Below are 26,644 nucleotides of genomic sequence, written 5' to 3' on the forward strand. Positions count from 1 at the left end.
AAACTTCAAACTTCATAAACTCTGATGCTTGTGAAAACTGAAGAGCAGACTCAGTCTCCTTCGCTGTTTCCGCCGCTCGTCGAGATTCGCCACAATATTAACTTTGTTACACAAAAAAAAGTCCTCAGGTTTTTATTCAACAGATGATAGATGTGATTTCAATGTCAAAGTTCACTTTCAAGACACAATCAGAGCACTGGAACAGGAAGTGTCTCTGTTCATGCAGCTCACTCTCTGTGCTGTGGACAAATCCTCAGCTGATGGAGGTGAAGGTGGTGAACAGCCTGATGGAGTGTTGAGCAGCTCCTGGTCCACTTTACAGAAGCTGAGAAACTCCACACAGACCAGTTCACTCTCTGAAGGTTACAGAGCCTCATTGTCCTCTGAAGGTGACTTGTTAAAGGAATACTCCACCCAAAAAACGATTTGGCCTCATTTTCTACTCACCCTCATGCTGAGAAACACTCTGGAGCACTTTTTTGATGTTTCAAATGCAGCTGGAGATGTTTGGGGACTTTCGTAGTCAACAAACAGGGGCCGACAGAGCCCGACAGAAAAAACGGTCCATAAAGTCTGCAAAACGTGCCCATTTTCCTTCATACTGCTCGTCAGCTGTAATCCAAGAGTCCTGAGCACGTAACGTCCATAATTAATTCTTAACGAGGTAATTTAGTATATTTTAAGAGCCTAAAAAGTGCGCTTTCATACTGCTCCAGTGCATGTCTGCACCCTGAACTACGGAAGCCGCGGCAGACCAAGCAACACGCTTGTGCCCTTTCAGCAGGACACCGAATTCAAAGCTTTAAAACAGTAGCCAATCACTTTTGTGATTGTCCACAGCTCGGTCACTCGCAGCAGAATATAAACAGTGGAACTTCTTCTACGCTTGCTATTTAGAAAAGTAGTCGCTGAAAGCGCGCAAGCGTGTTGCTTGGTCTGCCGCGGCTTCCGTAGTTCAGGGTGCGCGCGCAGACATACACTGAAGCAGTATGAATGCGCACTGTTGAGGCTCTTAAAATATACTAAATTACCTCGTTAAGAATTAATTATGGACGTTACGCGCTCAGGACTCTTGGATTACAGCGGACGAGCAGTATGAAGGAAAATCGGCACATTTTGTGGACTTTATGGACCATTTTTTCTGTCGGGCTCTGTCGGTCCCTGTTTGTTGACAACGAAAGTCCCCAAACATCTCCAACTGCATTTGAAACATCAAAAAAGTGCTCCAGAGTGTTTCTCAGCATGAGGGTGAGTAGAAAATGAGGCCAAATCGTTTTTTGGGTGGAGTATTCCTTTAAGGTCCAGAATGAAGGAAAATATTCAAAACTGAACATTGGATTTAGGGAGAAAAAAAAAATCTCAACAAAATCGAGTGATCCAATCACATGAAGATGGAGAAAAGCAGGAGGATGAGGAGGTTCCATCCACACAGTGATGGTTCTGCGTCACATCCAAAGGAACCCTGGCTCGATGCTGGACTCTCTCAGCTCTTCACACTGCTCCACTGACACTCAGCAGATCTTCTGGTGGTTCTTCTGTCACTCAGTCTGGATGAAGCTCTGCTCTCCTCAGTAGATCTTCAGGACACACAGCTTCCTCTCTGCTCTCAGTTCCTCCACCTGCAGAGAGATGAGAGGAGATGATCAGACTCTCTGTGAAGCAGCGAGGACTTCAGTCCTGTTCAGAGCAGCAGTCAGCAGCTCAGAGCTCATGAAGGACCACCACTGTCACACCAACACAACAAGCCTGTGGCTCCTCTGATTGGCTGACTGTGTGTCCTCTGCTGTCCAATCCTGAAGCTGCTCAGCGTTCTCCTCTCACAGCCTCACTGAGAGTCAAACACTGGATCTTTGTTCTCACACTGACTGTGTTTAGTACAAACCTGCTGAAAGCAGCATGGACTCACTCCAACCATCTACTGACCTCAGAGTCTGCAGGCTGCAGTCTGGACTCTGCTGAAGATCAACCAGCTGCTGCACATCTGAATTCTTCAGCTGGTTCACACTCAGGTCCAGATGTTTCAGGAGGGACGGGTTGGACTTCAAAGCTGAGACCAGAGAAGAACAGCTGATCTCTGATAAACCACAGTCCCACAACCTGAATAAAGAGAGAAATTAGTGAGATTAGAAGGCAGACTTTGATGTTGAAGTCATTGAGAGCTGAAGAAGGTTCAGACTGGAAGAGTTTTGAAATGTAAAGTCCAAACAGCTGAAGCCACCAGGAGGAGAAGAGCTCTCATCAACATGCTGATCACTAACATGCTGCAGAGCTCAGTCCACTCTCTCACTGTAGGATCAGAGTCTCAGATCACAGCTGCTGACAAACATTTCTCCTTCTACAACAGTAACAGACAGTCAACTGACCACAGATACTCCAGACTGCAGAGTGGACTCTCCAGAAAACCACACAGCTGCTCAACTCCTGAATCCTGCAGCTGGTTCTCACTCAGGTCCAGATGTTTCAGATGTTTCAGGAGGGAGGGGTTGAACTTCAGAGCTGAGGCCAGAGAAGAACAGCTGATCTCTGACAAACTGCAGCCCCACAACCTGAATAAAGAGAGAAAGAAGTGAGATTAGAGGACAAAGTCTGATGTTGAAGTCATTGAGAGCTGAAGAAGGTTCAGACTGGAAGAGTTTAGAAATGTAAAGTCCAAACAGCTGAAGCCACCAGGAGGAGAAGAGCTCTCATCAACATGCTGATCACTAACATGCTGCAGAGCTCAGTCCACTCTCTGTCCCTCCAACATCTGGAATCCTCCTAAACTCCTCTCAGTCATTTGACTTCAACAGATTCTAACTTCAGACAGTGAACTGACCCCAGAGTCTCCAGGTTACAGTTTGGACTCTCCAGTCCAGAACACAGAATCTTCACTGATGAATCCTGCAGCTTGTTGAAACTCAGGTCCAGATGTTTCAGATGGGAGGGGTCAGACTTCAGAGCTGAGGAGATCACTTCACAGTGAGAATCAGAGAGTCCACAGTCAGCAAGTCTGTAATGAGACACAGAGAGGACAGGACGTTATGAGAGAGGACACTTTGTTGGACTGTTTGACATCAGAGCTTGACATCTTTCAGTTTTCCTCCCAGCCACCTTAAAGCCACTCTCTAAACCACCCTGTCGGCCAGCAGGACAAACTCCAAATGAACTACACGTAGGAAGAACAGAGGAACTCCAGAAACTACTTTCCACAAGCATCACTGAGACATTGATCATGAGGACATGTGGACTCACACAGCCTTCCTGCAGTTCCTCACAGCTGGGATCAGTCTCCGTCGTCCCTCCTTTGATGTCTTGTACTTCTTCAGGTCCAACTCCTCCAGGACCTGGTCTGACATCTGCAGCATGTAGGCCAGAGCTGAGCAGTGGATCTCAGAGAGTTTCTCTGATCTGTTCTCTGACTTCAGGAACTTCTGGATGTCCTGATGTACTGAGAGGTCCTTCATCTCCATCAGACAGTGGAAGATGTTGATGCTTCTGTCAGGAGACGTTTCATCACTGTTGATCTCCTTCAGGTTCTGGATGACTCTCTGGATGGTTTCTGGACTGATCTCTGTCCGACCCAGCAGACCTTCTAAGAGTCTCTGGTTGGATTTCAGAGAGAGGCCATGAAGGAAGCGGACAAACAGGTCCAGGTGGCCGTTCTGACTTCTGAGGGATTTCTGCAGGACTTTCTTCAGGAACTCGTCCAGAGATGAGAGAGCATCATCAAATCCAAAGACCTTGAACACTTTTCCAGAACAATTCTTTGGTTCCCAGTCCTCTCCGAGGAAGGTCTTCAGTCTGTCTGTCTTCCAGTTGGTGAAACAGTGGAACATGAAGACTGCAGCCAGAAACTCCTGAACACTCAGATGGACGAAGCTGTAGACGGCTTTCTGGAAGATCACAGACTCTCTTTTGAAGATCTGAGTACAAACTCCAGAGAACAGCGAGGCCTCAGTCACATCCAGACCACACTGCTCCAGGTCTTCTTGGTAGAACAGGATGTTTCCTTTCTCCAGATGTTCAAAGGCCATCCTGCCCAGCTTCAGAAGAAGCTCCCTGTCAGCCTCCGTCAGCTCCTGTGGACCCGTCTCAGGTCCTTCATGGTACTTGAGCTTCTTCCTGTGTGTCTGAACCAGCACAAAGTGGGAGTACATGTCAGTCAGGGTCTGGGGCAGCTCTCCTCTCTGCTCGCTGCTCAACATGTGCTCCAGAACTGTAGCAGTGATCCAGCAGAAGACTGGGATTCCACACATGATGTGGAGGCTCCTGGATGTCTGGATGTGGGAAATGATTCTGCTGCTCAGCTCCTCATCACTCAGCCTCCTCCTGAAGTACTCCTCCTTCTGGGCGTCAGTGAAGCCTCGCACTTCTGTCAGTCTGTCCACACATGATGGAGGGATCTGATTGGCCGCTGCAGGTCTGGAAGTGATCCAGACCCGAGCCGAGGGCAGCAGATCCCCCCGGATGAGGTTAGTGAGCAGCTCGCTGACTGAAGACTGCTGGGAGACGTCAACCATCCGCCGTTTGCTGCTGAAGTCCAGAGAAAGTCTGCTTTCATCCAGACCGTCAAAGATGAACAGCAGCTTGCAGACAGCCAGCTCCTCTGCCGTCACCTTCTGGAGCGCCGGATGGAAAACATGGAGCAGCGTGAGAAGACTGTACGGCCGCTCTCTGATCAGGTTCAGCTCCCTGAAGGAGAGAACAACCAGCACACTGACATCCTGGTTCTCCAGGCCCTCGGCCCAGTCCAGAGTGAACTTGTGCACCGAGAAGGTTTTTCCGCTGCCGGCCACGCCGCTGGTCACAACCACTCGGATGTGTCTGAGCTGCTGGGCCGAGGCTTTGAAGATGTCCTGAACCCTGATGGCAGTGTGATGGAGGCTCTCCTTCCTGGAAGCTGTCTCCAGCTGCTTCAGCTCAGGTTCCCTCTGAAGCTCCTCACTGAGTCCCTCTGTGATGTGGAGCTCAGTGTAGATCCTGTTGAGGAGGCTTCCTCCTCCTGCTTCATCACTTCCTTCAGTCACACGTTTACATCTCCTCCTCAGACTCTTCTTATGTTCTTCTAGAAGCTGCTGCAGTCCTGATGAAGAACCCTGGTCCTGCTGCTCCTCACAGACATCACTGCTCTTCTTCTCTCTGTGGACACCAAGAAACATTTACTCTGAGCAACACATCACACAGCAACGAGACAAAGTTCCTGTTTCAACTCTCACGCGGCCTCAAAATACAGGAACTCAATATGACAGAGAGCACAACACCAGTCTTTCTAGTTTTGAGTAAATACAAGCACACAAAGAGTTTCTTACTTTGTGTCTGAAGGTCCAGGTTCACTGCTGAAGTATGGTGGAAAGTCTTTGGACCAGTCACTCCTCAGAGACAGAGAGTCTTCTCCGTCCTCCTCTTCCTTGTCAGTCAACATCTTCAGTCATTCTGAGAGAAGAACGAGAAACAGACTCAGCTCATGTTCTGTCATATTCTCTCAGGGACTCTTGTTGATCGTCAAACCAGGAATAAAAAAATGTGTTACTTTTTGTTTGGTGCCTAAAGATCAAACCACTCATTTCCTTCGTGCTCATGTGCAGTATTTACTGTCTGTAACTCTTATGTGCAGTGCTGCTTGTTTCAGGAAAGTAATCTTCTGTTTGTTTTTCTTTTTAACTTAGAAAACTGTTCAATTTCAACTGCTGGTAGATCAATATTTTCTGAGACTTTTGACTTTTACTTCTGCTTTTTGCAGCTCACACTCAAATTTCATTCGCTCAACAACCTTGATGATATGTACAAGACAGACTACCATGAAAAAAAAACCCCTTCCTCTCAACAGACATGAGAACCGTTTTCAGACTCAGCGCACGTAAAGGAAAGGAACAAAATGGCTTCAGGAAGTCAGTTTGTGGTGTGTGTGTGTGTGTGCTGGCAACTGAACATGAAAATCGATTCGACAAAAAACTGTCCTGATGTTGTGTCTTCAATGTGTTCATGTGGAACCAAAGCTCTGAGATGAATATCTGTTTGAGCAGCAATGTTGAAATAAAGTGTCTTTAGGAGAAGTGTACTCACCCTGAGTGTGTCCTGCTGCTCTGAGGGAGAAGTTCAACTCGTTCAGCGGTTTTCCCCCAAGTTTAAACAGGAAGTCACTGAGTGTGTGTGTGGGTTGGGTGCCATGTACGTGATGAGTGCTGACTTGCTGACCACAAAATATGTTTATTTGACAGGTGGATCGTCGTCGTCCTGCGCCCCCTTGTGGGTTCATGGAAGAACAGCGAATTCAGTATGCAACACGATGTGCGACGGTTTACCAGAAATCTGCAGGGACACATCAGCAGAAAAACTGGTGAACACTTGTCCATCAAAGATGGGGAAGAAGAAAAAAGGATCAAAGACGAATGAAACAAGGGGGGTGGGGGTGTCAGAGTTGTTGCTGGTATTGACGCGCCTCATGTTCCATTCTTCAATTGAATTTCTAGCATGTTTTCCTCCCTGTGCCTACAAGAGGGTGAAAGAAACCACAGGAGTCCTTAGAGTGAACCGAACTGTCCAGCTGATTGTGCAGGCTGTACATGCACCCCTATGGAGCGCAGGTGCCCCCCTTAGTTATAACCACTTACCCACTTTGCCCATCGCAAAAAAAACCCCAAAAAAACCCCTGTACACAACATATTTAAAACAATATGTTTTCTTTTAATTATCTTTGATGGCACTTCAATATTTATATCATAAGTTATTAATAAAGTTTTGCTTGATGTCCACCAATTTCCAAATTAGTCCTGATTCTCATTATTAACATGCATTTTAATGAAACATAAGATCATTGATACTTATTGTCAACTGCGATTAATGTTTAATGGTTTCATCTAATTTCAATTTAACAAGTTCCTTTATGTTGTTCCTATGAATGTGATGAAAACACGTCTTATGTGGTGCTGTGAAGAGGACACTCAGCCAGCATCTTTGTTCTTTGAAGGGGTGTCTTACAACTCATGCTCCATCTTATGTCCTTGTGTCTGTTCATTTCTTTGTTTTATCCTAAATTTGTATGTTTTTTTGCATTTTCAGTATTTTGTTCATTCACCAAAAATACACAAATAAATACTTGGCAAACATTTATTTTTACAGCTAAATGATATAACGTATCCTTGACTGGCACATTCATGGGTTTTCTGTGCAGTTTGCATGTTCTGTCTGTGTGTAGGTTCATAAACAAGCACTCCAGCTGAACAGAGGAGACTAAACTGTAACATGAGTTTTGTGATGTGTTGTTTTGAGGTTCGCTGTGTCTTTGTCTAAGTGTCTAAACCTTTGTCTGAGTGGTCTACTAGCATTTCAGTGTGAAAAGTTGCATTAGTAACTTTGAGATTTTTTTTATTGTGAGTCAAAAATAACAGTGATAAACTTTGGCAACAATTGTTGCCAGTGAGGCAAAACGGGTTAAAAATCATATTTGATGAATTGTAAAATTATTTATGTAACACACACATTTTGAATGGGATCTTCAGACTTCATATGAGCCATTTTAATCGCGATCACTCGCGATTAACTCCTGGATTGGGGTGCGATTAATCGTGATTAAAAAATTTAATTGTTGCCCAGCTCTAAAATATATATGTATATGTGTGTGTTATGGTTACTTACTTTGCTGTTTCACTCTGGCTAAGAGATGCCTTGAATTTACCTATACTCTTCATATCTCAGAAGCTAAGGAGGTTTGGTCCTGGTCAGAACCTGGATGGGAGACTGTAAAAGAACATCAGGAAACCTGGGTGGAATGTGTGTAGGTTGTGGTTCCAGGGGCTAATGGATAGCTGTGGTGAGATAAGTACCTGATCACCAAATGCAAGCAAGATCATTCATTATGATTAGAAAAAACCAGATCTAAAATTCGACATTCGGTAGAGGTCATCTGGCGTCACAGTGTGCACCTTCAGCAGACCAAGATTGGACGTACAAATTTGACCCTAAAAAGACGTTGTTTCAACGTGTCTTTGCGCAGTGGGAAGGAGGGGGAAGAGAGGTCCATTCCAATTTCGAAAAAGACGTTGGGAAGACGTCCCTAATGACCTTATTTGGACTAGAATTGGCCCTTGTCTGGAGGTCCTGGTGACGTTGATACCCGACGTCAAAATTACATTAAAAAAAGACGTCATCTGGCGTTACAGTCTGCACCTTCAGTGGACCAAAACTGGACGTTTAAAAAAAAGTACAACCCGAAGACATTGGGAAAAAGACGTCATCGGGCGTTACAGTCTGCACCTTCAGTGGACCAAGACTGGACGTACAAAAATTACCCTAAAAAGACGTTGTTTCAACGTGTCTTTGCGCATTGGGTTATTTTGGTACACGCATTGTGTTTCCTTCCGGCATCCGACTTGCCTCTGTCGGAATTGACGCGGCAAGGCTGTGACATGCGGAAAAATACCCCCGATGCACACTGGATGCGGTCCGGCTGCGGAACGGCTGCGGAACGGACACCGCAGCTTATCCGTTGTCATTAAAATCAATGCTGTGATGCACACTGGCCGCAGTCCGGCTGCGGTCCGGCTCCAGAGCCCTTGCGGAGCGCCGGTCTCTTTCCGCAAGGATCCTATTTTTCAGCATGCTGCAGCCCTACCGCATCAATCCAGCCACAAGCAAGTCGGTTGCCAGAAGGAAACGCGATACGCGAGATAAACTTCCAAAATAAGTCACTTCAAAATGAAATCTGTGTCGTGTTTTTGCCTTAATATTCTATTTTTAACTTCTTCTGATAGAATACAGAACAAACAACGTCACGTAGTCATTATACGTATTAGAAGAATGAATGGTTTTGTAAATCGTCACTCAGGAAATCAAATGACACCAAAATGGCACAAAACAGCTCTGTGACTGGAGCAGCTCTGTGTTGCCAGATTGGGCGGGTTTCTGCCAAATCAAGCTTCTTTTTCAACACGTTGGACGGGTTGATGAAGTGATTATGTGTTTATGACGTGTTTGTTATTATAAAAATACGGTTTTAACTTGCATTTTCAACCGAGATGGCGGTTTGGGCTGCTTTCTGTTGAGTTAAACGGGTTTCATATTGTTTACGGGGGATAGGGACAGATCTGGCAACCTTCTCCAACGGACTGCAGAGACACCGCAGGCGGTGTGAATCACAGTGCTGCGGTGTACCGGACCGGAGACGGACCGCAGCCGGAACACAGCCGGACCGCATCCAGTGTGCATTGGGGGCTACCATCAAGTGGCCTCCTAGTGGCCATGTAAATAATGTCACGGACACCATGGACTGGCGGAGTGTTTTTTTTTTTTTTTTGTGGAGCAAGTTGCACTTAAGACTTACATTTGAGTCTCTGCATTGAGTAATAACTTCAATTTGATTTTCAAAACACAACAATATCTTTGAAATAGTTTCTGAAACAGATCAGACGACGTACCACATTAAAATCTATCGAATGGAGAAATCTCTGTATTGTAATTTTCACAGTGCTTCTCCAGAAACTACCATACACTTTATCTTCAAAATTTCCACTTGGCTTATGGATGTGATGTAAGGTTTTTTTTTATTTCCATGTGCCTTCCACGGATTTTTCCCTGCAGAGCTGTCACTGTGCTGATTGCTGTGCTGGTTGCTGAGGACTCTGACCCACGACCTAGAAGAAAGTTAATGTGCGTCACGGACTGATTTTTTTTTTCTTTTTCTTTAACGAAGGCAGTTTTTGCTGTTTAACTAATGATATTTGTCCACAAATACTCTTCTGTGGATGAAATAACAACTTCTTCAATCATTCTATCTGTCTGTCTGCATTTATATCACAAAACAAAGATGCGACCTTTTCAAATGTTTTAATTAGATTTCTGAAGGTTATGATAAATTGATTTGACAACAACAACAACAACAACACATAAAATGAAGGATGATTGATCAATGATTTAAAATTTAAAGGAGTCATATTATGCTATTTTTCAGTCACGTCATATAGGTCACGGACACCCAAAAACATAGTATATAAGTTTGTTTGCCCCAAATTCGTCCTATGTTTGGAGTTTGAGCGTTCTAAAAAGTGGCTCTGTGGAGCCTTCTTCAGAACAGCCTGTTTTTGACAGCCTATTTTCTGTGATGAACTTGAACGCATCTGGCCATGCCCACCTTGTAAATTCACTGTCGTTAAGAAAGCACCTTACAGGAAGTTACACCTGAAGTTTCAAAATAAAACACAACGCACGACCTCACGGACAGAAACTTTTTCCTATATGTTGTTATTCCGCCGCCTCGGGAGGCACGAGAATCAGCTGAACAGGGTCCCAGACAACAGCAAACGCGGGAATTACCGTTTTTTTTATGTAGAATGAACCATACAAGGAACTATTGGATAAAGAAAAGCACTCATTTGAGATCGAAACATAAACCATGTACTCATCCTTGCTGGAAGTCTATAAATTACAGATCAATGTGGCTGGACGAGCAGAGCGACCTTGAAGAAGTGAAATGAGGTGTGTTTTTTTTTAATTTTCTGTTTATATCATGTGTTGTTCGTGTGACATCGAGAGCACGACAGCCTCCAGAGGAGCAGCCCTCTTCATCCGGACGGCGCTGCTGGTGTGTGTTGACTTTGCGCCCCGCGTGCAGTGCGCCTCCGCCGGGCTCCGGAGCTTGGCAGCCTCCCGGCGAGGAGAGGAGCGGCCCAGCGGCCGCGCGCGAGCTGTGCATCTCCGCCGGCTTCGAGACCAGCTTCCGTGGAGCAGCTCCGGGCCGTTTACCCAATCGGCCCCAACTCGGCTCCTGGAAGTCAGACGCCTGGGCGACTCAAGGTGCCTCTCTGCTGGGGAGAGGAGCTCCGCTACGCTCCCATCCGAGCTAATTGTGGCTAAGTTAGCAAAAACTGTCAGCTCGTCAGCTGACCCACCCGAAGACGGTGGAGGAGCTGACTTTATTTAAACACTGGCGATGGATGAGAAAATACAGCCGAAATGAGCGACCTGTCCGGGGGCCGGTGTTCCATATCAACCTGTGACCATTTTAACTGGTGACCGAACGCCTCTAGCGTCCGTTGTTACTGCTAGCAACAGCAGATGCGGAAAGAGCCGACTGAAGCCTATAGCTGTCCTGGTGAACGCCTTTCCACAAAATGTACAATGAAGTTCCAAAGCGTGTTACCTTTTGTGACTGTTTATCCTTGTTTGATGAACTTGTTTCAGGTTGTGACTGTCACCCAGCTGCGTCTGCTGCTGCGTGCGCTCATATTAGCATGAGTGAAATGGTAGCATCGGAGTCCTGACACGTCACCGAGGGGGCGGGGCCACACCTCGGTCACATCTTGACATGAAGAGGGCAGACAGACGGTCACAAGCCATTATAAGCTGGTATTATTGGCCTGGCATGGCTGCAGCACTCATGTACACACTGCCTCTTTCAATAAACATCACTGTGACTCATATCTATTGGCAGTCGCTTGATTACTGAGCAGTGTGAGCATTCTTTTTAGCTGCGAAGCTAGCTAGCTTCAGGATCCCGTGACGTCACCGAAGGGGCGGGGCCACACCTCGGTCACATCTTGACATGGAGTGCAGGCAGACGGTCACAAGCCTTTATAAGCTGGTATTATTGGCCTGGCATTTCAACAGCACTCATGTACGGAGTGATTCTTTCAATAAACATCACTGTGACTCATATCCATTGTCATTCCTTTGGTTCCAGCTTGGATCCAGCTTCAGGGCAGATGTGACTGTCTGCACACTCCATGTCAAGATGTGACCGAGGTGTGGCCCCGCCCCCTCGGTGACGTGTCAGGACCCCGATGCTACCGTTTCACTCATGCTAATATGAGCGCACGCAGCAGCAGAAGCAGCTGGGTGACAGTCACAACCATAGGTGAAAGTAAGCCGGAACACACAGGAACGCCGTGCCGGTAAGAAATATACTGGCCTCTTCTACAGGAACGCCCCGGAACGCCTCTGAAAAGCAACTTTCCCTCATGCATACAAAGCGAGCCCTTTTTTTTCCAAGCAAATTTTACCGAAATAAGTGTAAAATTGATGAATACATAAAACTCATCTCCAGACTACATCTTCTGTGACGTGTTGAACAAGGTTAATGCGCCTAACGAGCAGTGGAGCACTCGCTTACCGTGACAGGTTGCAGCTTGTAGCAGCAGTCTCTCGCCGTAGCGTAACGTTAATCCAATGTCCACTGTTGTGTGTTTTTTGCAGACAACAGGGTAGTCATTTTTGCAAAATAAAAAAAATATAAATCCACAAGTAATAAGTAGGATTCACGCATCGTAAAATATTCTCCGTCTCTCTGTCATGGAGCAGCATCACTCCTTCCGCAAACAAGCACACGTGGAAGTGAGGTAAACTCAATGTGTTCTTTTCATTGGATGGCTGGTTGCCTAGGTGATGTAAGGACACTCCCCCCCGTCCCCGTCCCCGTCTCAAGATACAACCAGGACAGGTCAAAAATGCAAAGAAAAAATTTTTAACTAAAAACAACATGTATTTATATATATATATATATATATATATATATATATATATATATATATATATATATATATATATATATATATATATATAGGTGTGTTAAGTTATTGTTTTTCTATGTGTTGATGCAGTTTTTCCGGTCTTTTTATGTTAAGTTTCATTTACGTTATGTTGGACCAACAGTGAGTGTCGGTGTGAGAGTGACCTGGCCTCTGTGCAGACATTATTTGGTGTGAGCAGCATGCTCCATGTATATATTTGTTGTTACAATAACAAAAGCCTTGGTTGAGCAGCAGGTCAACAGTCCTCGTCAACTGTTGCCTCCATCATGAAGAGGCCGCCGTCACAATATGTATTATATTTACACATTCAAAATAAAATTAAAACAGTTAAAAAGAAGACATTATGCTTTCAAGGATGTCAAAAAAGCAGGCTTTATCAATATCTGTTTTGTACGATGCTCGCACGCTTTGCGCGCAAACTAAAACATTTTTTTGAGTTGCACAGTTCCTGCAAGAATCTTATCTTACTTTCACCCCTGGTCACAACCTGAAACAAGTTCATCAAACAAGGATCAACAGTCACAAAAGGTAACACGCTTTGGAACTTCTTGCTGGCTCTCGGAGGAGGCGGACGCTTTTTCTATCGCTCCCTATTTTGCTTCTCCCTCCCTATCGTCTCAGCTTGCTGCTCTCTGTCTCGTCTGTTTTACTGGAGGAATCACTTGACTTGGTTTTTCGAACAAACCAAATATCAACTATGGAATTGATCAGCTGGTCTCTCTACGCAATTGATACGAGTCTTTCAACAAAGAGCACAGGAGCGGGGGATCCTGCCTGTCCGGACGGGACTCGGCATGCTGGGTATGTGATGGACGCCCGGGAGAAGTGGAGGGGTGTCACATGCCTGGCACCCCTGTCCGTCGAGGTCATTGTGGATGATTACATTTTCGGATTTATGATGATCGGTCTGCTGCTGATTGGCCGCTGCTGCGACCTGATCCTCTGGAGGATTAAGAAGACCGCCACCACAAAAGACGTCCAAGGGAGGACGGTCTTTTCAAATCAACGGGCAAAAGCTGAGACTGACCGTTTGTGCGAACTCTTTCGAAAGGTGGACATTTTGGGTTATGGACGATTGAGACGCAAGTTGGATGTCACCATCGCCGAGAGGGTTAAGCCAGCTTCTGTCTGAAATGTGGAGAAACCGAGCAAAGGAAGGTCAAACGGCTCCTTCCACACCGAAACAAGATAACTTCTGATTGTGTTTGGCGCCCCTGGAAGACTAAACAAATCTCCCTGAAGATTCAAGACAAGACTGATTGCTTTGTCTATTTTCCCTCTCTCACTCAGCTGCAACTCAAGTTCACTTTGGACTGCTTCATTCAAGGCCGTCCCGTCAACTACCATCTGAGTTGGAGCGCAAAGGGGAGGCGGGCCAAACCACACACACGCGTACACGGACTGATGAACTGAAATGCCACATACATGCCACACACACCCCCTCCCCCATTTTCAACGTCTCCACCACACCTTTCTGCTGACGACTAGTGGTGATGACGTGTTGCGCTGATGTATAGCTGCAACCACTGATCCGTTAGTCTGATAGCAACTTGTCTCGTGTTTTTTTTTTTGCTATGTATGTGCGCAGGTTGGCTTTTTTTGGTCTCTCACTTCTAATCACGACTCCCTTCGGAACCGTGATCTGAACTGATGTATCTTTTTTTACCACCCCCCCTCCCCCCCTCCCCTAATTTCTGTCTGAGTTTCTTTAACTCTGTTTCCTTTTCAAGACGGAGCGCCGTAATTGGCTGCCTGGGCGTCTTAAAAACCCATGCAATTTCGTTGCACTTGTAACTTCGGTAACTTGTTGCGATGACAATAAAGACAATTCTGAATTCTGAATTCTGAAATCATTGTACATTTTGTGGAAAGGCGTTCACCAGGACAGCTATAGGCTTCAGTCGGCTCTTTCCGCATCTGCTGTTGCTAGCAGTAACAACGGACAAGACTGGATTCTCTTCCGGGGGGGGGGGAGTGGCGTTCCTCTTCATGACGTCAAGAAGAGGATGATTTCAGAACCGCGTGTTTGAGTGTATATTTTCTGAAAAGTGGAGTGCACAATTGAGGGAGGTGACTGAATTTTTCACTTCTGGGGGATCATACAGAGGCTCTGGGAGGCAGTATGACTGTAAAGACACATTTTTAAAGTGAATTTTGCATAATATGACCCCTTTAAAGAAATAGGGCAGCAGCCGTCACAGATATGGTTACAGTTTATACAATTTGGGTTGAATACTGATTTTGTGTGTGTGTGTGTTTGTACATGCGCTCAGATTCCGAGTCCACTCCAAGCTTTTTTCAGGATGTAGCCAGCCGGGTCACCTCCTCAGGTAGTGCCCCAAGTTCACACCAGTGCGGGGAAATGACCAAGGGCCTGAGTAGCCTCTCTGTGTCTTCTGCTGTGTGGTGGCTGAGTTTCAAGACTGGTGCTTCCTTGGGCAGGACTTTCTTCGGACCATTGGTGGTCTACTGGACTTGCTCAATAACCCCTCCTCCAACACACAAACCCCCCACCTACGACAGTAGCTGCTGTACATCCAGACCACACACAGCTGTCCTCACTAACCAATGTTCCCTCCCTGGCTTGTGCCTGCTGCAGTTTGGAAATCCTTATTTTTACACCAACAACACATTTGTTTCAAAGTAGGCAGAGCAATATGGTGCATAAAATGAAATCACATATTCTCCTATGAATTTGATCTTCTGAAGTAAGCACAGAAACTTTTTCAGGTTTTCTGTAAAACTGCTACTGGAGTTGAACATAAAGTAATTGTCAAAATGTGTAGAGCTAATATCTTTGGAAGTTTTTCTTACAATGTTTTAACAAATACGCTATTGGTATGTTCTCCAGATTGACCTCTGTGGAGAACTCAAAAGCAGACCCAGACAGTTCAGGTGGATATAAAGATTTTATTTTAGTAATTCAAATCAGCATTATCAATTGAGGAGTGAGCAGGAGCAGAGTCGAAAAGTTAGGTGAGAAATCAGAAACCGGGGTCGTAAAACAGACAAGACCATGCACACAAGGAATTATGGGATGAAGACATGAGAGCACAAACATCTGGAGAAAGACCAGGAAAGGCTAAAAACACTGTGGAGGGGGAGGAGATGAGACACGATAGGTTAATTGGAAAACTGGAAAGTGAGGCGTGGACACAGGAAGCAGGGAAGCGTGAAAACAAGTAGGGAGTTCAGGTGGGAGAAAGAGAGGAAGGAATATCGACATCAGGCTGCTCATTTCTGCATCAGGAAAAAGGCATTAAATTGCTCATACGTTGATGACGTCACACTTCTGCTCAGTACCTCAAGGCAATACCATGTTCTCAAGTTGAAATGAAAAACATATTAACTTTGTTCAAAACAAAAAAAAAAAAAGTCCTCAGCTTTTCTTTAACAGATGATAGATGTGATTTCAATGTCAAAGTTCACTTTCAAGACACGATCAGAGCCGACTGGAACAGGAAGTGTCTCTGTTCATGCAGCTCACTCTCTGTGCTGTGGACAAATCCTCAGCTGATGGAGGTGAAGGTGGTGAACAGCCTGATGGAGTGTTGAGCAGCTCCTGGTCCACTTTACAGAAGCTGAGAAACTCCACACAGACCAGTTCACTCTCTGAAGGTTACAGAGTCTCATTGTCTTCTGAAGGTGACTTGTTAAGGTCCAAAATGAATGAAAATCATTCAAAACTGAACATTGGATTTAGGAAAAAAAAAAAAAAATCTCAACAAAGTCCAGTGATCCAATCACATGAAGATGGAGAAAAGCAGGAGGATGAGGAGGTTCAGTCCACACAGTGATTGTTCTGTGTCACATCTAGAGGAACCCTGACTTGATGCTGGACTCTCACAGGTCTTAATAACACTACTCCACCGACACTCTGGATGAAGCTCTGCTCTCCTCAGTAGATCTTCAGGACACACAGCTTCCTCTCTGCTCTCAGTTCTTCCAGCTGCAGAGAGATGAGAGGAGATGATCAGAGTCTCTGTGAAGCAGCGAGGACTTCAGTCCTGTTCAGAGCAGCAGTCAGCAGCTCAGAGCTCATGAAGGACCACCACTGTCACACCAACACAACAAGCCTGTGGCTCCTCTGATTGGCTGACTGTGTGTCCTCTGCTGTCCAATCCTGAAGCTGCTCAGCGTTCTCCTCTCACAGCCTCACTGAGAGTCAAACACTGGATCTTTGTTCTCACACTGACTGTGTTTAGTACAAACCTGCTGAAAGCAGCATGGACTCACTCCAACCATCTACTGACCTCAGAGTCTGCAGGCTGCAGTCTGGACTCTGCTGGAGATCAACCAGCTGCTGCACATCTGGATCCTGCAGCTGGTTCACACTCAGGTCCAGATGTTTCAGATGTTTCAGGAGGGACGGGTTGGACTTCAGAGCTGAGACCAGAGAAGAGCAGCTGATCTTTGACAAACTGCAGTAAAACAACCTGAATAAAGAGAGAAAGAAGTGAGATTAGATTACAAAGATTGATGTTGAAGTCATTGAGAGCTGAAGACGGTTCAGACTGGAAGAGTTTAGAAATGTAAAATCCAAACAGCTGAAGCCACCAGGAGGAGAAGAGCTCTCATCAACATGCTGATCACTAACATGCTGCAGAGCTCAGTCCACTCTCTCACTGCAGGATCAGAGTCTCAGATCACAGCTGCTGACAAACATTTCTCCTTCTACAACAGTATAACAAACAGTGAACTGACCTCAGATCCTCCAGACTGCAGAGTGGACTCTCCAGAAAACCAGACAGCTGCTCAACTCCTGAATCCTGCAGACGGTTCCCACTCAGGTTCAGAAGTTTCAGATGTTTCAGGAGGGAGGGGTTGGACTTCAGAGCTGAGGCCAGGGGAGAAATACTGATGTCGGACAAACTGCAGTGAATCAACCTGAACAAAGAGAGAAAGAAGTGAGATTAGAGGACAAAGTCTGATGTTGAAGTCATTGAGAGCTGAAGAAGGTTCAGACTGGAAGAGTTTAGAAATGTAAAGTCCAAACAGCTGAAGCCACCAGGTGGAGAAGAGCTCTCATCAACATGCTGATCACTAACATGCTGCAGAGCTCAGTCCACTCTCTGTCCCTCCAACATCTGGAATCCTCCTAAACTCCTCTCAGTCATTTGACTTCAACAGATTCTAACTTCAGACAGTGAACTGACCTCAGAGTCTCCAGGTTACAGTTTGGACTCTCCAGTCCAGAACACAGAATCTTCACTGATGATTCCTGCAGCTTGTTGAAACTCAGGTCCAGATGTTTCAGATGGGAGGGGTCAGACTTCAGAGCTGAGGAGATCACTTCACAGTGAGAATCAGAGAGTCCATAGCCTGCAAGTCTGTAATGAGACAGAGAGGACAGGACGTTATGAGAGAGGACACTTTGTTGGACTGTTTGACATCAGAGCTTCAGATCTTTCAGTTTTCCTCCCAGCCACCTTAAAGCCACCCTCTAAACCACCCTGTAGGCCAGCAGGACAAACTCCAAATGAACTACACGTCGGAAGCACAGAGGAACAACAGAAACTACTTTCTAAAAGCATCACTGAGACATTGATCATGACGACATGTGGACTCACCGAGCCTTCCTGCAGTTCCTCACAGCTGGGATCAGTCTCCGTCGTCCCTCCGCTGATGTCTTGTACTCCTTCAGGTGAAACTCCTCCAGGACCTGGTCTGACATCTGCAGCATGTAGGCCAGAGCTGAGCAGTGGATCTCAGAGAGTTTCTCTGATCTGTTCTTTGACTTCAGGAACTTCTGGATGTCCTGATGTACTGAGAGGTCCTTCATCTCCATCAGACAGTGGAAGATGTTGATGCTTCTGTCAGGAGACATTTCATCACTGTTGATCTCCTTCAGGTTCTGGATGACTCTCTGGATGGTTTCTGGACTGATCTTTGTCCGACCCAGCAGACCTTCTAAGAGTCTCTGGTTGGATTTCAGAGAGAGGCCATGAAGGAAGCGGACAAACAGGTCCAGGTGGCCGTTCTGACTTCTGAGGGATTTCTGCAGGACTTTCTTCAGGAACTCATCCAGAGATGAGAGAGCATCATCACCATCACGATCATCATGATCATCTTCACCACCACCGTCATTCTTTCTGAATAACTTCAACACTTTATCAAAAAATGTATTTTTCTTCTTTCCCATTTGTTTCCGGTCCTCTCTGAGGAAGGTCTTCAGCTCGTCTGTCTTCCTGTTGGTGAAACAGTGGAACATGAAGACTGCAGCCAGAAACTCCTGAACACTCAGATGGACGAAGCTGTAGACGGCTTTCTGGAAGATCACAGACTCTCTTTTGAAGATCTGAGTACAAACTCCAGAGAACAGCGAGGCCTCAGTCACATCCAGACCGCACTGCTCCAGGTCTTCTTGGTAGAACAGGATGTTTCCTTTCTCCAGATGTTCAAAGGCCATCCTGCCCAGCTTCAGAAGAAGCTCCCTGTCAGCCTTCGTCAGCTCCTGTGGACCCGTCTCAGGTCCTTCATGGTACTTGAGCTTCTTCCTGTGTGTCTGAACCAGCACAAAGTGGGAGTACATGTCAGTCAGGGTCTGGGGCAGCTCTCCTCTCTGCTCGCTGCTCAACATGTGCTCCAGAACTGTAGCAGTGATCCAGCAGAAGACTGGGATTCCACACATGATGTGGAGGCTCCTGGAGGTCTGGATGTGGGAGATGATTCTGCTGCTCAGCTCCTCATCACTCAGCCTCCTCCTGAAGTACTCCTCCTTCTGGGCGTCAGTGAAGCCTCGCACTTCTGTCAGTCTGTCCACACATGATGGAGGGATCTGATTGGCCGCTGCAGGTCTGGAAGTGATCCAGACCCGAGCCGAGGACAGCAGATCCCCCCGGATGAGGTTAGTGAGCAGCACGCTGACTGAAGACTGCTGGGAGACGTCAACCAGCCGCCGTTTGCTGCTGAAGTCCAGAGAAAGTCTGCTTTCATCCAGACCGTCAAAGATGAACAGCAGCTTGCAGACAGCCAGCTCCTCTGCCGTCACCTTTTGGAGCGCCGGATGGAAAACATGGAGCAGCGTGAGAAGACTGTACGGCCGCTCTCTGATCAGGTTCAGCTCCCTGAAAGAGAGAACAACCAGCACACTGACATCCTGGTTCTCCAGGCCCTCGGCCCAGTCCAGACTGAACTTGTGCACCGAGAAGGTTTTTCCGCTGCCGGCCACGCCGCTGGTCACAACCACTCGGATGTGTCTGAGCTGCTGGGCCGAGGCTTTGAAGATGTCCTGAACCCTGATGGCAGTGTGATGGAGGCTCTCCTTCCTGGAAGCTGTCTCCAGCTGCTTCAGCTCAGGTTCCCTCTGAAGCTCCTCACTGAGTCCCTCTGTGATGTGGAGCTCAGTGTAGATCCTGTTGAGGAGGCTTCCTCCTCCTGCTTCATCACTTCCTTCAGTCACACGTTCACATCTCCTCCTCAGACTCTTCTTATGTTCTTCTAGAAGCTGCTGCAGTCCTGATGAAGAACCCTGGTCCTGCTGCTCCTCACAGACATCACTGCTCTTCTTCTCTCTGTGGACACCAAGAAACATTTACTCTGAGCAACACGACACACAGCAGAGACACAAAGATCCAGCTTCAACTCTCACACGGCCTCAAAATACAGGAACTGAGTCTGACAGAGAGCACAACACCAGTTACTCTGGTTTATGAGGAAATACAAGCACACAAAGAGTTTCTTACTCTGTGTCTGAAGGTCCACGTTCACCACTGAAGTTTAGTGGAAAACCTTTGGACCGGTCACTCTCTTCAGAGACAACCTGCTGGATCATGAAGACTGCGCTGTGTGTCTGAACTTCTGATCTCTGCAAACAGAAACTACTGTCTAAAGGCTCCTCCAGACTGTGTGATGTTTTAATCTTTTATGCTTAACAGCTGATCAGCTCTGCAACTTGGATTCAAAAGCTTAGCATGACAGTCAGTGTGAAAGTTTGAAAGAAACTGAAAGTCTGTTGATCTGTGACTCAGTTTTCACCAGAAAGTCTCTCTTACTGTGAGTCCGAGGCTCCGGGTTCAGTACTGAAGACTAAAGAAAGACCTTTAGACCGGTCATTCTTCATCGACAGAGAGTCTTCTCTGTCCTCCTCTTCCTTGTCAGTCAACATCTTCAGTCATTCTGAGAGAAGAACGAGAAACAGACTCAGCTCATGTTCTGTCACATTCTGTAAGGGACTCTTGTTGATCGTCAAACCAGGAATAAAAAAATGTGTTCCTAAAGATCAAACCACCCATTTCCTGAGTGCTCATGTGCAGCATTTACTGTGTCTGTAACTCTTATGTGCAGTGCTGCTTGTTTCAGGAAAGTAATCTTCAGTTTTTTTTCTTTTTAACTTAGAAAACTGTTCAATTTTAACTCCCGGACTTTTGACTTTTACTCCTGCTTTTTGCAGCTCACACTCAAATTTCATTCACTCAACAACCTTGATGATTTGTACAAGACAGACTACCATGAAAAAAAAAAAAAACCCCTCCCTCTCAACAGACATGAGAATCGTTTTCAGACTCAGCGCACGTAAAGGAAAGGAACAAAATGGCTTCAGGAAGTCAGTTTGTGGTGTCTGTGTGTGTGTTGGCAACTGAACATGAAAATCGATTCGACAAAAAACTGTCCTGATGTTATGTCTTCAATGTTTTCCCGTAGAACCAAAGCTCTGAGATGAATATCTGTTTGAGTGGCGATGTTGAAATAAAGCGTCTTTAGGAGAAGTGTACTCACCCTGAGTGTGTCCTGCTGCTCTGAGGGAGAAGTTCAACTGGTTCAGCGGTTTTCACCCCAAGTTTAAACAGGAAGTCACTGAGTGTGTGTGTGGGTCGGGTGCTATGTACGTGATGAGTGCTGACTTGCTGACCACAAAATATGTTTATTTGACAGGTGGATCGTCGTCGTCCTGCGCCCCCTTGTGGGTTCATGGAAGAACAGCGAATTCAGTGTGCAACACGATGTGTGACGACGGTTTACCAGAAATCTACAGGGACACATCAGCAGAAAAACTGGTGAACACTTGTCCATCAAACATGGGGAAGAAGAAAAAAGGATCAAAGATGAATGAAACAAGGGGGGTGGGGGTGTCAGAGTTGTTGCTGGTATTGACGTGCCTCATGTTCCATTCTTCAATTTAATTTCTAGCACGTTTTCCTCCCTGTGCCTACAAGAGGGTGAGAGAAACCACAGGAGTCCTTAGAGTGAACCTAACTGTTAGGCTGATCGTGCACGCTGTACATGCACCCCTATGGAGCGCAGGTGCCCCCCCTTAGTTATGACCACTTACCCACTTTGCCCATCGCAAAAAAAAAAACCCTGTACACAACATATTTAAAACAATATGTTTTCTTTTAATTATCTTTGATGGCATTTCAATATTTATATCATCAGTTATTAATAAAGTTTTGCTTCATGTCCACCAATTTCCAAATTAGTCCTGATTCTCATTATTAACTTGTATTTTAATGAAACAGAAGATCATTGATACTTATTGTCAACTGCGATTAATGTTTAATGGTTTAATCTAATTTCAGTTTAACAAGTTCCTGTATGTTGTTCCTATGAATGTGATGAAAACACGTCTTGTGTGGTGCTGTGAAGAGGACACTCAGCCAGCATCTTTGTTCTTTGAAGGGGTGTCTTACAACTCATGCTCCATCTTATGTCCTTGTGTCTGTTCATTTCTTTGTTTTATTCTAAATTTGTATGTTTTTTTGCATTTTCAGTATTTTGTTCATTCACCAAAAATACCCAAGTAAATACTTGGCAAACATTTATTTTTACGGCTAAATGATGAGATAACTTATCCTTGGCTGGTACATTCATGGGTTTTCTGTGCAGTTTGCATGTTCCATCTGTGTGTAGGTTCATAAACAAGCACTCCAGCTGAACAGAGGAGACTAAACTGTAACATGAGTTTTGTGATGCTTTGTCTTGAAGTTTGCTGTGTTGACCTCAAACGTTCTGGCACTGAATTTCAGTTATGAACGTGACTAAAAGTTCTTGATCTTCTCATACGACTCCTTTCATGGCGGTTCAGACAGGAAGCTCTGTGGCAGCCAGCATGTTCACACCTGTTCCACACAGCATTCCTGTTCTGTTTCAGGTTCAGAGGGACAGTGAAAGTCACACCGAGCAAAAGACAGAAAATATCTCCTTTGTGCCAGATTTGATCCTGAAGTCAATAAAACCGATCATTTCCACTGATTCTGTGCCCTGTATTTGTCAGGTCTTTTTAATAGTGAATTATTGCGTCAGCATCACGGGTCAGTCTAGAAAATGGATCAACGCTTCATAAAGTCAGTTTTCCCACCACGTCTGTACAACCTGCTGAGTCAAAGAAATAAAAAAATAAACAATCCTCAGTAGTTTTATCACAAATTCGCAAAACTGATTCTTTAGCTCTTTAATGGTGGTTGTTTCGTCATTTCTTCTACTGTTTGTTTTGTAAGAAACGTCTCATGAATGCAAGAGCCTCATAAAAGAACAGAATCTGAACTCTGAATCCAACAGGATCAATCTTCATCATCGTATCTTCAGCTTGGATTAAAGAGGCTGAAACACCGAGTCCTGAAGTCTTCTGTTTGCCTCTTTTCACCTGCAGGACTGTGTGATAGCCCAGGATTTGCTCCCACCGAGAAAATGAACTCCTGATGGGTGAGAACGGCTGGAAATCTTCTCACAGCGTCTTTTCTGCAGAAGTGGAATTGTGAACTAATCACCTGTCAAGCAGCCAAAGAATTACAGCCGCCACCGAATGTCATCACGAGCTCCCGAAGAAAGTGGAGAACATGCTGAGAGCCAGAAATCAGTCTGTCTGCTTCGCCGACTGACGCGTTTATTTTACACGGCCGGCGCCGGAGGAGATGTCGACGGAGCTGCTGCTGCAGTTCAGGTTCGCAGAGAGCGGCGGAGCGCAGCAGGACGTCCAGGGTCAGAGTCACAGCTCAGCCGCATGGAAAGTAGGGCGTCAGGAGGGTTCAGATGAGGGCTTTCCAGGGATTGCTGTTTGATTTTGAGCAGTTCCATGAGGTGTTTGCATGTTCTTCCTGCGCCAGTGTGGGTATACTCCTGATTCCTCCTACAGTGTTTATGAATTACTGGGGACCGGTTCAAATAGAACCTGCTGCTCTCTGGTCCAAGGAGAACCCGTTCATGGCTTTGACGGTCCACATTTCCACCATCAGTGAATAGTTTGTAATAAAAATGTGTTATTAAAATGTATATTTATTGCATTCTGTGTGAGATTCAGACACAGAGACATGAACTTCACAGTGTCATGCAGTTATTCTGCTTTAGAAGCTCCAAAAGAAGCAGACGATACATCGTTCACACCTCGTTCCTCCTGTTCTCTTCGTTTTCAAGCATTTCCTAAATTTCAACTAAAGTTGTGCAGCAGTGAGAAGAAAAGGAGTCTCTCTCTTTCTCTCTCTCTCTGTCTGTCTGTCTCTCTCTCTCTCTCTCTCTCTCTCTCTCTCTCTCTCTCTCTCTCTCTCTCTCTCTCTCTATCTCTATCTCTGTCTCTCTGTCGTTCTTCGTCAGTGAAGCAGATGGTGTGAGGGAGCAACCCGGTCATTTCTAAATCAATAGTCAGGCACCAGGGAGTCACTGTGTGTGTTTGGAAAGAACTCGGAACTCATACCACATGCACACACACACACTCACTCTCTCTCTCTCTCTCTCCTCTCTCTCTCTCTCTCACACACACACACACACACACAAAAGCATGCAGCACAAACATGCAGGCGTGTGCTGTGCATACATGCACATAAATGCATACACTCACAAATTCTGCATTTCTTTGTGCACCCACTATTCATTCACACACACACACACACACACACACACACACACACACACACACACACACACACACACACACACACACACGCACTGGGGGGAGTCAGGAGATGGAGAGTAAACCAATAGCCCTGCAGCTTATTTCTGCAGACAAGCTGTTGTTTAATATGGCTGCAGCAGACGTCGGCCCCACGACAATCATTTAAACCTCCAGAGTCTGCTCCACTCCAGGAGACGCGAGCATCCCCCCGCCCCTCCTCCCCCACCACCCTTCCCTCTCTCTCTCTCCCTCTCCCTCAGCAGCAGCCGGAGGTGGTGGAATCATATTAATGCTTTCTTAAAGTCGTCGTCCGCAGCCTGGAATCGAGACGGACTGAGCTGTAGTTCCTGTTTCCGCTTGTTGTCTGGCGCGGCGTTGGAGTTGCTGTTTCGCAGCGTTCACAGGGGAGCGCCGTGTGATTTTGTTTCCTGTTTCCAGTCCAAATTTAAAGAAACAATCCCGCCTCTGTGTTTGATTATGTTCTCTTTGAGGACGGCGATAACGGATTCAGCGCGTGTCCCACAGAGCTCGTTGGCTCTGATACCTGCGTCGTATAAACACACTGCTGCTTGTTGTTTTGCTTTTTGTTTTGGGGGGGGGGCTTCCTCACTCTGAGGAGATAACACAGCCTTCGCTGGTGAGGAGGATGTTTATCCAGCTTAAATGTGCCAAATCAAATTACACATTTATGGCTTTTTATGATACTAAAGTGAAACATCATGTTGGAAATTGCCTACAATAAACTGTAAATCTTGCCTTTGAATGTTTCGTCCAACTCTGTTGAGCACAGCGCGTCGCTGCCGTTACACAGCGGCGGAGCCAGTCCTCTCTTCCACGCTGTTGTTGAAGTTGATCCATAAATCAAAAGTAGATTTGGGGTTTTACTGGCTGGCTGTGCACTAAAACTGGGCGTGTGTTGAATTTGACTTGTATTTCTGAAAAAGTGTGCTTTATTCACTTAAAGTACAAGCTGGCAAGGTGGAACTGCTGAAATGCTCAAACTTCAAAACTGATTTTGAAACATTTGCTTGTTTCATGGGAATTCGGGGGATTTCTGATCATTTTGACCATTTCTACTGGCAATAAATCTTGAAAAAAGCCAGATTGTTTCCATTTGTGTTTGTTCCACATGCAGAAACACGAATCCCGGACAGAACCGAGCTGGTAGAGCGGCTGTTTTATGGAGTATCAGTAACGACGAGGACTGTTGGTTTCTTCCTCCGTTCATGGCTGTACGGTATGATGCAACGACACGATGTGCAAGTTTATGTTCTTTCCTTTGTTTGAAAATGCAAAAATCAATAAAACTCTATTAAGAGAAGCCAATATGTCACTGTGTGCTCACACTGTTCCCGTCTCCCAAACACTCTCTGCTCATACTATCTCTGACATCTCGCTGAACAGTGTCAGGGGCGTCGGAAAAAAGCACAAGGCCTGTGCTGCATACCCACTTTCTCCCACACACACACACACACACACACACACACACACACACACACACACACACACACACACACACACACACGAGTGCATGTGCACAGACACTGCCCCACTGACACACTTCCACTGAAATGACAACTTGAGATCTTACTGAATGTGTCAACATGTTAGTTCAACAATTAGGAGTATTTTGAGAAAATGGAAAACGACTCCCGATGGCGGCTCCACCCCAATACAGATCATATATTAGTAAGACGAGATCCATTGTTTTATTGTTTTAATTAACTTATTCATACTTGGAATTTTGCTTTAATTACTAAAATATGGGGAGGAACCAGTAAGGTAGCAAAAGCTCTAACTGACACTCTATTAGCACAAATCCAATGAGCTGGACACACAACACAGCTCACTGGCTCTTAGTCATAGAAAACCTCCTGAAGTTCAAAGCAGACAGAGTAAAAAAGGTTGTTGGTTCCAATCCAAGCATCAGTGGTTCACAGAGAGGATGGAGACGGCGTGAAGAGGGGAAACATCCAGTCAGACGAGGTGGCAGAGATCAAATTAAAGTATTGTTGACATCCTTCAAAAAAGAAAAAATAAAGCTTTAACATTGATAATAAATTGAGTCAGCTGCTTTATTAGTAAGATAAATGAATACCAGACATGCACACAGTGATTGGTGGGATTGTGCTGCTGTGGTTGAACATCACAGGCTCACTCAGAGAACGACTGAATTAAACCTGGAGTAAAGAGACGAGTGCAGAGGCTAACCCTCCAACCTGAACGACTCCACCTCTTTCTGTCCTCACATGGAGGAGATGTATCAAGGCTCTTCCATGAAGAAGACTCAGTTTCATTTCAGGTCTGTTAAAAAAAATTC

The 26,644-nt window shown here is 45.7% G+C and overlaps 2 protein-coding genes and 2 long non-coding RNA genes across 4 annotated transcripts; all 4 read right to left on the bottom strand.

Moving 5' to 3' along the window:
* Positions 1-2,823: 2,823 nt before the first annotated feature.
* Positions 2,824-18,273, bottom strand: LOC115393957 (ribonuclease inhibitor-like; the record flags this gene model as incomplete). Its single annotated transcript, XM_030099075.1, has 5 exons — positions 18,071-18,273; positions 17,657-17,830; positions 17,205-17,387; positions 16,754-16,936; positions 2,824-2,989 (listed from the first exon to the last, which is right to left on the bottom strand). Coding segments are annotated over exons 1-5 (819 nt in total), but the record flags the coding sequence as incomplete, so codon positions are not given.
* LOC115393991 (uncharacterized) lies at positions 5,042-6,094 on the bottom strand. Its single transcript, XR_003931987.1, has 3 exons — positions 6,043-6,094; positions 5,289-5,412; positions 5,042-5,118 (listed from the first exon to the last, which is right to left on the bottom strand). It is a non-coding gene; the product is annotated as an uncharacterized LOC115393991 (long non-coding RNA).
* Positions 18,274-18,512: 239 nt separating the features above from the next.
* Positions 18,513-19,680, bottom strand: LOC115394675 (NLR family CARD domain-containing protein 3-like; the record flags this gene model as incomplete). The annotated part of the gene is made up of 2 exons (XM_030100028.1): positions 18,513-18,569; positions 19,018-19,680. Coding segments are annotated over 2 exons (720 nt in total), but the record flags the coding sequence as incomplete, so codon positions are not given.
* A 254-nt stretch (positions 19,681-19,934) lies between these two features.
* Positions 19,935-21,333, bottom strand: LOC115393988 (uncharacterized). The gene is made up of 4 exons (XR_003931984.1): positions 21,219-21,333; positions 20,495-20,618; positions 20,186-20,307; positions 19,935-20,014 (listed from the first exon to the last, which is right to left on the bottom strand). It is a non-coding gene; the product is annotated as an uncharacterized LOC115393988 (long non-coding RNA).
* Between the last annotated feature and the right edge of the window lie 5,311 nt (positions 21,334-26,644).

This window comes from Salarias fasciatus, chromosome 9, assembly GCF_902148845.1.
Source record: "Salarias fasciatus chromosome 9, fSalaFa1.1, whole genome shotgun sequence".
NCBI classification, from domain to species: domain Eukaryota; kingdom Metazoa; phylum Chordata; class Actinopteri; order Blenniiformes; family Blenniidae; genus Salarias; species Salarias fasciatus.